Genomic DNA, 13928 nt, shown 5'->3' with positions numbered 1-13928 from the left:
AATCTCCAACAACAAAGGTGGTACTGCAGAATAAACTTAATAGTCTTAATAATTGAATTTTGACATTTTTTAAAAATATTTTTAATATATTTTAAAACTCTTTTTGACCACAGCCATTGCCATCTTTGCAGTTGCATTGCAGATAAACCACATTGGACTATAAGCCACAGGGCTCAAATCATGAGGAAAAAGTCGTGGCTTATAGTCCGAAAAATATGGTATATATAATTCTATCTAATACAGCACTAAGGAACATGATTGATGGGTTGTTCTCAATACATTTATTTCTTTTTTGGTGGTTCTGGAATTTCTTTTGCTAATTTACTACCACATGAATAAGTATTCATAAAACTAATTTGTTCTATCTTTTATTTAATCAATAACAACATTTTTGTCATTCATAAAATATTCTGGATAGTTTATTTTTCTAATGCCTATTACTTAAAATACCATTTAATACCATTTTCCATTATTCCTGTGGATCACCCCTGCTTTGTTCCAATAATGCATGTTAATGTTGCTTATTTATTCTTATAATATTTACTGGTTTAATTTAGGTCAGCATCTTTTGTTCTTAATTTTATAAAGCATTTTCTACATGCATTTTTAATACAGTGTTATCCATTGTTTAATCAAATCGTGACACTTCCTTGTCACTCTTTTTAATGGACGTTTATTATTGTCAGAATAATTGCATATAGGTTATCCCATATTTGTTATGCAATCACTTAGTATGTTTGTCATGCAATCAATTAGTATTTTTGTTATGTGATCAGGATGTTGATAGATTAGGATGAATGTTTTCTGTTACTGTTGGTTGTGAAGAAGAGGAACTGACACATCTCAAGCAGCTGCGGAAAGGAGACAGGTCTGTGACCAACGAGGGTTTTGTGTCCAGCCACGCATACTGCTCCTGAGGGAAAGGAGATAAACTGCATTCCTCACCATTGTAAACCAATTGTTTACATTATTTGCCAAATGTCTCCCCAATCCTTCAGGGCAACAGTGACTATTGTACTAGGGACCACTTGAGCTAATAAAAACAGGGTGCGGAGAAAGTTGGCAGAACGAAGTAGAATTGTACATTTTGAAGTCTTTGTCGTCTTCATGCATGAGAGAGGGGGGGAAATGCCATTTCTTCTTCTTTGTGTATAGTTTCTCAAAACTGTCTTACAGGTGAACCTTGACAATTACATAGTGAGATTATGGTTGACAGAAATACGTCATGTAAGACTGAAGTCTTCATTTGAATAAAAATCGGAACAACGTTGCTTTTTTAAATCAATTTATGAGACAAGTCAGTGTTAAATTCTTCATCTTTTTTCTGATATGTAACAAGTTTGCTTTACTTTTTATCTATACGATTTTGGAGGATTGTGAAAACATACAGGTGATCAGTGATATTTTTTATAAGAATTCCACTTCTAATGTCTCAGTAATGCGATATTCTATTTCACCAATTTAGTCTTTCTGACTTACTCCTTGTCTCCTCTAGAGCCCCAACCCCTCTCTCACCTTCAGCGTCAAGACTCATGACAGGGTCTATTACATGGTGGCACCTTCCCCTGAAGCCATGAGGATCTGGATGGATGTCATTGTTACAGGCGCTGAAGGATACACACAATTCATGTTGTAGTGAAAGGTTGTGGAAGAATATCCGAAAGCTGAGTAAGCATCTAAATCAGGGGTGCCCAAACTGTTTTGCCCCAAGATCAGATTTCCAGCAGCCAACCGGGAGGGGTATGTGTTTATTTTTTTTAGATGTACTACAAGACATATGGGACAAGCCACTATATCACAGTATTGAAGTAAAAGCCAAAAATTGTGAGAAAGCCAGCCAATCCTCCAAAATAAATTGTATTTATGGTAGAAATAATGTACCGTTTTAATTTTTTTAGTGTGATGTCATGTGGGCGACCAAAATCGACCGTGGACGAGGCATTGGGCACCCCTGATTTTTGTTGGGTTTATGAACACTTTTATCAATATTGTTATTTTACTATTATTATTGTTATTTTACTATTTAAACATTTATATCTCCTTCCTCAGCAAATGCCTGACAGCACCTCTGATTTACCAATTACTCACAGTAGCTTTTTCATGCTTTGTTAAATTATTACTGAAAGACAATCAGAACTCATACAAATCTAATGTTTTTGTCTTACTGCAACAAGTTTAGAGGTAAAAAATAATCACGATTATTTTTTCAGTATTGAAATCGATTATTAATCACGATTATTCGTCATGTTTGGTTAAAAACATCTATTTATTGCCCTTTTTTATACAAGCAGTATATAAACAAGACCACTATTATTATTTAAGTATAAAATAATACAAATAATAATAATAAACTAAAGTAAATAATTAAAACACATTCACGCAAGACATAGCAAAAACCTGGCACGCAGGGCAACACAGCTAACATACTTGCTGAGTGTAAACCAATGAAGAAAATACTACTTAGAAACAAGCACATCATTTACTTTCAAGCAAATTTTAATCAACTAGAAGTCAAAATGTCATTTTCGGTAATTTCAAACCAAATTTATTTTTTAAAATGGGTCAAAATTCACAGCTAACACGATATATATTGTATTAGGAATCAGAAACTCAACACAATTTCACACTGACAAATAATATACTAGGGTGACCAGAGGCTTTTTTCATGCAAGCATGTGGGAAAACGTTGCCATATAAAGGCTTTTAAGGTGGAACCTGAAAAATGAACACTTGGGAGCGTGCCTGTAAAGCCAACTTCAGCGTCGTCATCGAGTCCCACTCAGTTGAGGCTACTGCAAAAGCCTAGTTTATGCTTGACGCGTGAACACTCTGCGCCGAGGTATGATACGCGGAATCTCGCCAGCACGTGTTTTGCAGTCCTCGGGCGAACTTCCATAAACAATCGTCATTGGCCATGTTTTACAAATTTCTGGAAAGTACGCATTGCGGAAAATCTAGCCCGCGCGGACGGCCGTGGTTTTTGAATGATGACCTTAAGGTCAGCTTAATTAATCATGGCAGCCAATATCGTTATTGCGATTAAAATTTGATGAATTGTGCCGCCCTATTTAGGTGTATCGGACACCACCTCTTCCTGGTAGTGCAAAATGTTTTTCATAGGCAAGCAAACATTTTTTCTTTACTTTTGCATCATAGACCCAGAAAATAGTTGTATTTAGATATGTTATTAATGTGAAAACAATAAATACCATAATTTCCCAAATATTGGACGCACCTGTGTTTACGACGCACCCTTAAATTTGAGGGTCAAATTCTGGTATTTCCTTTATCGTGTAAGGACGCACCAACAATTTATTGCAAGTTAGTGTTTATAGAATGCACATTTTTGGCATTGGTGTGTCTGATATGTGATGGATTACGTTATAACATGTAATTTGAGAATATCCTCAGGTTTTAATTGATTGCGTGCAGGCATGCGCGTGTGTGTTTGCGTGCGTGCAAATGTGTGTTTTCTAATACCTGTGAGCTCAGGCAGGTCCAAGGTGCTTGTCAATCAAGTATTGATCAATACAATGCAACACAGTTTTCACACTATTGCTTAAGATTAAGACATAAGGCTAAGCCATATTTTTATTTTTTTAATTTTTTATTTGTTTTTACTGTTAAAGTCAATGATAAAGATAAGGATCATCCCAGTGTCCAGGTGGATTGATGTATGATTTTTTTTTTTTTAATACATATTCAAAAGTCTATATTCTTGATTGTATCATTGTTGCATTGTTTCTATACTGTATATGCTATGCAAATTTGCCTGTGCTGACAAAACATGGACTGCGGAAATTTTGGAAATACTTGCTCCTTTTGAAAGACCAGAGTTAAGTTATCCATAGTGCGAGAAAATAATGATGGTACATGTATTACATTAACAAGCACCAGGATGTATGAAATAGCTTACATCATGCTGCTTGGTTTGTTATTAGTAATTTAATGGCTTTTTGTACAGTATGCAAGCAGAGAAAACCATATTTATCATACATCTAATTCTAATCCGTATCAGTGTATCATTGTTAACCCTTTTCATTGTTGTTGTTTTTTTTTTAAACCAAAGTTCTTTTTAACACGAGGTGCTTTTTTTTTTTTTTTTGCTCCGACCTTTGTTTTGGATAAATATTTGTTACATACCTCATGTTATAATAAGCACATCTCGTTGATCCTGTCATTTTGGGTAGTTAATTCATTTTGTTAATTCCACGGTTGTTAATTTTTACTTTGCACGTTACAATAATAAACATTTTTGTTCTCATTGATCCTGTGCTTTAGAAACCTAATGTTGTCGGATCTCTTTTAATGAGTTTGATGGGCGTTCTTTTATTCATAAAGACATCATTCCCTTGTACAGTGCAAATCGACTTTCTGTTTTAACTTTTTTCCTGCAATGAAATTGTAGCGCTATTTGCATCACCAATTTGGTCAAGAACGGTAAGACAATAATCGCCTGATTATTAAGGTACATATTGTACCTTAATAATCAGGCAATACGTATTTCATCATATCTTTAGCCTTTTGGAAGTTGACTTCCCAAAATAAAACAATTTATTACTGCATGCATTATTTATGATTTTCACAGTATTTTATAGAAAAAATGGAAAATAAAACTAAGCTTCTTGTGCCACAGTACTACAGATAGACAAATGAGTAAATCGTGGCATGAGGCTGGTATGTTATTTACATGTATTATGTTTATTATACAATGTCAACCCTATATATATATATATATATATATATATATATATATATATATATATATATATGAGGCTGTTATCAGTAAAAACTTTGAGAAACTAAAAGCGTACGCACATGTTCTCTTGGCTAATTTCAGTGCATTTGACGCTTAGTCTATGCCCTCAATTACTTGTCAAAAGGTTAACCAATATGAATGTTAATCCTTTTATTATCAGATGGTTTTATTCACTGCTAACTAACAGATCCCAACAGCCAGGTAAAAGTAAACTCTATTCTTTATTGTGCAAGAAGGTGCAGCATGGGAGTACCACAAAGGGGTGTAAGGTCACTTTTTCTATTTACTATTTATACCAATGATTGCAGGAGTAGACTACCAAATACTCAGATGATAATACTATTGGGAGTACCACAAAGGGGTGTAAGGTCACTTTTTCTATTTACTATTTATACCAATGATTGCAGGAGTAGACTACCAAATACTCAAATGATAATACTATTCTTAGTCTTCTCTTTGGATTTAAAAGCCCTATGATCTACCTTAAGAAAATGTACTATTTTAATGAGTGGTCAGAGAACAGCTACCTAATTTTGAATCCTAATAAAACTAAAGAGATGATTTTCGACCCTAAACGCGTGTGCGCACATGAACCAGCAGCACTGCGGACCACACCTATCAAGCAGGTAACTTCATATAAGTACCAAGGAGTCCAAATGGACAACATGCTAAAATGTAATGTCCATGTGAACTACTTATGCGCTAAGCGAGCGCAAAGGTTGCATTTTCTCCAAAGGCTTAAATTCTTTCGGTTGAACATGGGAGTCATGACCACCTTTTACGATGCTGTGCTAGGAAGCATCATAAGATATGGCATAGGAACTTGGTTCAGGACTTTGCCTGTCCTGCTTAAAACCAATGTCATAACGATGGTGAAAACAGCCATGAAAGTTATTTGGAGTAAAAACACTCCATCATTGTGTGAAAGCGAAAGCCTCCACACATATGTTCCTCTTTATTCCGCCCGTGTTTTGACACATTTCAACTCATTCCCAGTTCATCCAATTCACACCATTCCAATTTCATATGATTCCAATTACTTGCGCGACATTTTTCTCATTCCAAGTATTTACAGATTTTCCATGCAAAAAAACCCATTGACTTAATATTGGGTGATTTTACATGTCATATTTACAGCTTTCACATTTCATATTTTCACTATTTAGCTCATTCATCGTGCCTTGGGGATCATTCCCATTATTCCATATTTTCACTTCAATATTCCAATATTCATATCCAAAGGGAGATTTAACATTTCACCTTTTGAGTTTTCCCATTACACATTCACATTTAATTCATCTGTTTGCCTTAGGCACCATTTACATTGTTCATTTTTCCAATAATTCTATATATACTGTATATATATATATATATATATATATATATATATATATATATATATATATATATTCACCACATTTGTGACTTCCCCATTTCATATATACTGTACATCATTCATTCATTCCTTTCACATTTTCATCATTACTAATATTCACACGTTCCAATAATTCATAACTATCCATCTTCTAGAGCCGCTTATCTCCACAGGAGTCGCAGGCTTACTGGCGCCTATCTCAGCTGGCTTCGGGCAGTACACCCTTCGGGAGGACACCCTGAACCGGTTGTCAGCTACTCGCAGGGCACACAGAGACGAACAACCATTCAGACACCCCATCACACCTAAGGACAATTAAGTATGTTCAATTCACCCGCCATCAGTGTTTCTTCTAAGCTACAAGCGTGCACATTTGCGCACTGCTCGCACGATCTCAGCGCACAAGAATGTCTATGCTGCGCATAAAACACAATGCAATATAAACCTATTAAATAATATCTAATATTAGACCTCATCTGGTTAATTAGATCAATAATATTGTTTTCTGAACCATTTTGCATTGTGACAGCGAGTGACAAGTGTCCAGCCTATGAATGTTTCACTTATACTATTCATCCAATCAAACGCAAGGACAGAAACGTTCCCTGCATACACACCCCGGTTCCCTGCATACACACCCCGTGCTGGTTAGCTAGCTAACAACAGTGCGGAGTTAAGAGACGTCAAATGCTAACCCCTTTTACTCACGAAACGAACGAGCAGCGACACATCCGCTCAACAAGCCAAAGTAAAAAAGAAATGCGCTTCCAATAAGATGGAATGGCTGTCGGAGCATGTGCAAATAGAAGAACAAGCGGTGAAAGTGGGTGAGATTTTTTTTTTTCTTCTTCACAACTTGTGGCCCGTTTATTGCCATGGTGACAAGTGCAATATACATCACATCATCATGTCTAAAACATTTATTGCTCAAGATATAAAAAAATAACAAACTTGTTGAAAACGAACAGAAATAGTTGTGATTTGTTTGGCAACATTGTGCCTTCTTCTGGCCGCCTGGCATACTCGTATGCTGCCTGACCTATTAAACATATTTGGTTATTGTAGGCTACAACCATCAGAATGAAGTGTCAAAATGGGTCTTCTCGTGTGAGAATGACCTTGCCATCGACTTTGTGTTTAAGAGTCAAAGTTCCTGCTGAATGCTGATTTCCATGCGACATCCACAAGTCCTCCACCCATTGCGACTTCCAAAAGGTACGGTCTTCAGAAAGAGAGTGCAATTCCTGGATTAGACAGAAGTCTGCATCAAAGCTTTTTGCATAAAGAAAAAGTGCCTTCCGTTTTGTAATGTCTCAAACCTCGAGCATTCACTGGAAATGACTTTATAAACGAAATGATTAAAATGAACAAATGTCACTTACACATGAAATAGAACAGTGGTTATAAGCGCACACAGAACAGATCCTCGATGTAAATCTCAAACCCGAACAGAATGATCAGTCATTCCATCTCACTCCATCTCTTCGTCCTCTTCAGTAACGCCGCTCTGCCTCGACTGCCCTGACTGTGAGGATGAGCAGGCAGCCCTTGCACACACACACACACACACACACACACAAAATAGACAATTTTCTTCTCCTGACGGGCTCGCTGGACCAGCGGCCACAATCGCTCACGACTCTCCCGATCCTCCTGTGTAAGATCCTCTTGGAAGCAAAGATTATTTTGCCCAAGATATTCGTGGTTCTTAGATTCCTTCCAAATCAAATCACGGAAATGCCTCATTGTGAATTGAATGATGATGGCAAAGGGCCCTTGTCTGGGTTTGACAGGTTTTTTGGGACCCAGCCTGTGATCGGACATCTGGAAACTTTTCTTTGGCACCTGGAGCCACATTCTGACAAATATTGATCACCTTCAATCCCACCACCTCTCCCTCTACCTCAGGAAGCCTGCGCAAGCAGAGATTCCATCTTCTCTTGTATCTTGAATTCTCCATCACTTGGTATTCCAACTTCTGTCATTTTTCTTCTTTCTTTTTAACTCCCATGACTGTCTTGTCTAAGTTTTGTCTTCATTCCTCTCATCTATGCTAAGACGAAGTCAATGGACTTTTGGACGTCCTCTATCAACTTTTCAGTCGGCTTGCCTTGATTTTCGATAGCTAGCGTGAACACTTTTACATTGTTAGCCGCGTTGTCTTCATCCATTTTCTCAATTTTGCCTTGTGTAGAGCCAGGGGCTTTATTTGGGGTAACAGGCCTTCAGTTTAGCATTTAACTGAGCTAGTGGTTCACATAACTTTCGAGGGTTATCTGTAACTCTGATGCAACTTATTTTAAAATAGTTTGAGGACAGTTCTACAAAGCGTCTATAGCCTAGTCACCATCTAGTAGCCTCTAAACGCAACATTGTCTTCAGGTGTCACGCTGTCTCCATCTTTTGATGGGTATGATACATGCTTTAGGGGGCCAGTAAAGGGAATCCAAAAGAAATATTTGAGTCCTTTGTATCGAGGAAAAAAATCAAAACAGATTTTTTTCTTACTCATTCAAGACAACAAGCAAGTAAAAAAGCAGGTTCCCTGTAATTGTGTTTCTATTTTTAAAAAAAAATCATAACCAGTCGTTTTTCTATTTTTAATATTTATTAGACATAGATCCAATTACCAAATGGCACGCACCACTGATGTGTGGCTTTTAGAAGGCTGCTGTAACTTGAGACCGAAAGAACAAAGATAAGATGGGGCGGGCCCTGCTGGAGCAAGCGTGCACCAATCACAAACGCCCCCTAAAAAAAATCATTCGTGGAACCACTGCAAATATGCACGTTAGCCATCAACATGGTTTGTGGACAACCCTGCTTGGTTGACAACCCTGCTTGGTTGACACGGAGAAGCTAGTTTGTGCGTGTGGGTTGTTTATGTAGCCTGAACAGATATAATGGCCGTGGATGTGACGCGGCGCTACCAGCCGTGAGCAGCCGAGGCAAGGCGTCTTCATGAAAGTCGACAGGTAACAACAGACTTATTTCCTCACCGCGCCAGGCGACTTCAAGCCCGTCTCGGCGTTACGACGTTGTTGGGCCTTATGCGGGGTTTTTAACGAAAACAAAGTGAAAGCACCATCACTGTTGTGAGTCTGGTTGAGAAATCGGTCTCTGCACCGTGGAAATCCATGTTAAAGACCAAGTTAAAAGTGCCGGCGGCCAACCGCTTACCCAATGTAGGGTGAGAACACGGAATAGGCAACCCCAAGTAACCTGAGTCAGATCCTCCTGAAATAGACTCCGCATTGTTTTTCTTCTCTCAAAAGAAATGCCGAATGCTCTCGTTTTTGCCCACTGCCAGGGGTAGTCATGAAGCCGACGACAACACAAGTACCCATGTCTGAGTCGCGTTCTGCTGCAATAAACGACATTTATCTTCTATCAGTTTTTCATATGTGTTTTTCCGGAAGGACATTACATTGTGCTCTAATCAGGGGCGGAGCTATCTGGTGGCGTTGTCACTCTGCGGGCACCCTCATGGCCACCCTCAAAATATCTTTTCTACCATTTTCAAATTAATCGAGTATTCATAGACTCCTTGAAACTCTTTCATAGGTTGTTTTTATTAACTGCATACATAAAGAATAGATATACTGTACAATTGATCTTAATGAAAACGCCAAGAGTCTGTCTTAAGAACATTCGTTTATTACCCGGATCGTTTACAGAGCAAGCTGTAAGGTCACCAGTCATTTGCCTGTACTGCTTAAAAGCAGATCTGATCAAAATATAATTGTAACAACAATAACCATTAAACTGGTTGGTAAACATTTGTGACCTTGAACAAACCCTGGCAAATATGCGTGAGTTTTGACAAAAGGAGCAAATACATGTTCACATTAGGGATTCCTTAGCGTTAGTTCAATTTCTCAATTGTTCTAAAGACATTCTGAAACAGTCTTAATTGGTTTTCTTGTGAACATGTTCTAAATTGTACTTCTGACAAGTCTTAAGAACACCTTAAGAACAATTTTGATCTTTTTTTTAGGCAGATGATCATATTTTGCAGAATACAGATTACCTATTAATTACATGATAACTTTTAATAACTATTATAAATACAATTTTGTTCCTCAATTCAGTAGGTGGCAATTATATGCAGATTGCTACTATTCATGTGTTGGCATGGTAACTGTTCCCCACAAACCAACAATAAATATATTTAAAAAAGCAACAACAAAAACTTCCTAATTTGATTCACGAAATGCATTGTGTGGCACAATTAATGAAGTTATAATTCTTGTCGTGTATGTGTTACTAGTAGCTGATTTGGATATGTAACATTTTTGACTGATTTGAAACACATTTATGCTTAATTTATATTGCACTATGTACGTATTAATGATTTTTTTTCTCAACAAACTGACTTCTTTACATAATTAGGAATTTTTGGGGACGATCATGCCTGTGGATCAGCGAGTTTAAAAGTAACCAAAACGATCCCAAGATGTTCCAATACATTTACATCAATAACTTGTTTAAATATCCATCCATCTATTTTCTATAGCCGCTTCTCCCTACTAGTGTTGCAGACTTGCAGGTTCCAGCTCTCTTTGGACAGTAGGTGAGGAACATGCTGGACTAGTTGGCATCCAATTGCAGGGCACACAGTAATGAACAACCATTCACACACCCAATCAGACCGAAGGACAATTTCCAGTGTCCAATACACCTGCCATGCATGTTCTTGGAACGTGGGCAGAAGCCGGAAAACATGCAAACTCCACACAGGAAGGTCAGAGAGAGCTGGAATTGAACTTGGGACTCTGAACTGTGAGGCAGACGTGTTAACCACTCTTCCAATTAGCTGACATATTGGTCAAACAAATAATTAGACATTATTACTCCCCCAGACATTCAAACAAATTCCAGCCGATAACCGAAATTACATAAAGTGGCATTCATCAGATGATCATGATCAAGCCAATCATGTAAATGTAAATGTACTTTATTTATTTAGCGCTTTACAACCATCTAGAGGTGGGCCAAAGTGCTTTACAGTAAAACATACAGAATAACACAATTTAAGACATGGAATATGCAATAAAAAAAACATAGAATAAAAGATTTAAAAAAGAGAGTCACCACACTACTGAATATCGAAAGCCGTCCTGAATGGGTTTTCAGTCTTGATCTGAAGAGGCTCAGGTCCGATAAAGTGCGCAAATTAAGAGGGAGTTTATTCCAGAGTCTGGGAACAGCCACCGAGAAGACACAGTCACCCCAGTGCTTGTACTTGGACCTGGGCACTTCCAACACCAGTTGGTTGGATGACCTCAAAGCCCTGGCATGTCCCCGCACAGTTAAAAGCGCAGATAAATACGGTGGGGCGAGGCCATTAAGAGCTTTAAAAACAAACAATAAAAGTTTAAACTCAACCGAAAGCCAATGGAGGGAATAAAGTACTGGGGGTGATGTGCTCTCTTCTTTTGGTGTTTGTTAGCAGACGGGCAGCGGCATTCCGGACCAGTTGTGAAGGGAATCATATCTTCGGTTGTTATCATTATGTGCTTATTTCTTGTGCATTGTTATTCATGTATGCAGTCCTAGTTCATCTCGCCCCAGTCCTTCGACAGAGCTGTTGACGCAGGAAAGTGTGAGCTGGGACCTTGGCCCAGCTGTTGGTGGCGCCTGACTGGCTCTTTTTGTTATGTCTTGTAATGTGCAATGCTTTGCTGAATGAATAAAATCCAGGCAGAGACGCTTGAGCGGTGAATTAGTGCAGGCAACGCATGAGTTTGCTCGCCAAGCTTTTTCCCTGTGCCTTGGCATAGAAAAGTCAATCTTGGCTGTCTGAGTTACTCTTTTTGCTGCTTAGCAGCTAGGCTTGTCCTAGTCTTCTTTTAGAGATTTCTCTGACATTCTAAGACCAGTTGAAGGTGATTATAGGAATACTGGGAGATGCCAACATACAGAGCGTTACAGTAATCCAACCTGGAGCTGATAAGAGCATGTATAGCTCTCTCCAGGTCGTGACGGCTCAGAACATATTTTTACCTTAGCGAACAGGCGTAATTGGTAAAAACTTGTCTTAACTTCATTGTTAACTTGCCTATCAAATTTCAAAGTCAAGTTTATTATCAATTTCTTCACATGTGCTTAACATACAAAGGAATCGAAATTGCGTTTCTCACTATCCTCTGCGTTTTACATGTACAATAACAAAGTGCAGGTGTGCAAGACGAGACAATCCTAAAAACTAGATTCTTATCTATAGTAATGTAATGTGCAGTATGTTAGATCTACTTTGCCTAGTGTTGCTAAACTAATAACTAAAACTAAAAACTAAATACAAAAACCAGGTATGGCAAGAGTACCCCAAGACAAGACATAAGTAGCAGCATATGACAAGACAATCCAACAGTACGAGACAAAGCAAGACAACTACGACTGGTTGTCCCAGTTGTGTGCATTTGAGGTAGTTGTTATAGTTCTAAGTGTAATCACTAGTGCAATAGAAGTATAATTATAAATAAATATGGCAGCAGCAAGTTTGTGCAAATTTTGCAAGTGCAAGAGCAAAGTTTGAGGGTTTTTTTTTTTTTTTTTTTTTTTAATGGGGGGGGGGTCAAATGACCTAAACTTCGTCTGCCAGCTAGGTGTTTCTTCTGGCTGGGGCTGATTGTGGGAGAGAGGAGGGGGAGAGAGAGAGAGTCCAGCAGCTTCGCGGGTGGTAAGGGGGGAGAGTTCAGCAGTGTCACGGCCTGGTGGATGAAGCTGTTCCTGAGTCGGGTGGTGCGGGAACGGAGGCTCCTGTACCTTTTTCCGGAGGGCAGGAGGCTGAACAGACTGTGTGCAGGGTGGCTTGTATCGTGATGGCTTTGTTGCTGAGGTGGGTGGTGTACAGGTCTTGCAGGGAGGGGAGTGGAGCACCAATAATCCTCTCAGCTGTCCTCACGATGCGTTGTAGAGTCTTCCTGTTGTACTGAGTGCAGCTCCCGCCCCACACGGTGATGCAGCTAGTGAGGATGCATTCGATGGTTCCTCTGTAGAATGTGGTCATGATGGGTGGCGAGGCACTTGCCCGCTTCAGTTTGCGCAGGAAGTAGAGACGCCACTGTGCTTTCTTGGCCAGAGATGCAGTGTTGGTGGTCCGGGAGAGGTCATCGCTGATGTGCACCCCCAGGAACTTGGTGCTGCTCACCCTCTCCACTGCAGCACCATCGATGGTCAGTGGGTGGTGGTGGGTGTGGCCTCTCTGGAAGTTGACGACCATCTCTTTGGTCTTGTCGATGTTTAGCAGGAGGTTGTTGTCTTTGCACCATCTGGTCAGAAGCTCCACTTCTTTCCTGTAGTGGGTCTCGTCGCCGTTGGAGATGAGGCCCACCAGTGTTGTGTCGTCAGCAAACTTCACTAGGTGGTTGGAGCTGTGGGTTGCTGTGCAGTCGTGTGTCAGTAGGGTGAAGAGGAGGGGGTTGAGCACACAGCCTTGTGGGGCTCCTGTGCTCAGGGTGATCCTGCCTGAAATGTTGTTGCCAACACGCACCACCTGAGGCCTCTGGCTGAGGAAATCCAGCAGCCAGTTGCAGAGTGAGGTGCTGAGGCCCAGTTTGTCCAGTTTGCAGGTGAGTTGTTGTGGTATTATGGTGTTGAATGTTGAGCTGAAGTCTATGAACAGCATTTTCACATATGAGTCTTTCTTGTCCACGTGGGTGAGTACCGGGTGAAGGGCAGAGCAGATTGCGTCGTCTGTGGATCGCTTTGCCCTGTAGGCGAACTGATACGGGTCCAGGCTGGGGGGCAGGATGGATTTTATGTGTGACAGGACTAGTCGTTCAAAGCACT

At 39.4% G+C, this 13928-nt stretch overlaps 2 protein-coding genes across 8 annotated transcripts in view; both read left to right on the top strand.

Moving 5' to 3' along the window:
- phldb2b (pleckstrin homology-like domain, family B, member 2b) overlaps positions 1-4268 on the top strand; it is a 93542-nt gene extending 89274 nt beyond the window's left edge. For all 7 annotated transcript variants that reach the window (XM_088401639.1, XM_088401638.1, XM_088401637.1 and 4 more), the window contains one exon: positions 1496-4268. In XM_088401639.1, the coding sequence (XP_088257765.1) occupies positions 1496-1636 (141 nt within the window). In that variant the 3' untranslated portion in view covers positions 1637-4268. The remainder of the gene's footprint in view (positions 1-1495) is intronic.
- Positions 4269-8906: 4638 nt separating this feature from the next.
- The window catches only part of tlcd4a (TLC domain containing 4a), a 33226-nt gene continuing 28204 nt past the window's right edge, over positions 8907-13928 (top strand). The window contains exon 1 of the mRNA XM_088402102.1: positions 8907-9109. The gene's annotated coding sequence lies outside the window, so the exon portion shown is untranslated. The remainder of the gene's footprint in view (positions 9110-13928) is intronic.

The sequence above is a fragment of the Hippichthys cyanospilos genome, chromosome 19 (assembly GCF_059441005.1).
Source record: "Hippichthys cyanospilos isolate Australia breed blue-spotted pipefish chromosome 19, RoL_Hcya_1.0, whole genome shotgun sequence".
Lineage (NCBI taxonomy): Eukaryota > Metazoa > Chordata > Actinopteri > Syngnathiformes > Syngnathidae > Hippichthys > Hippichthys cyanospilos.
This window is presented reverse-complemented; position numbering and strand designations above follow the sequence as displayed.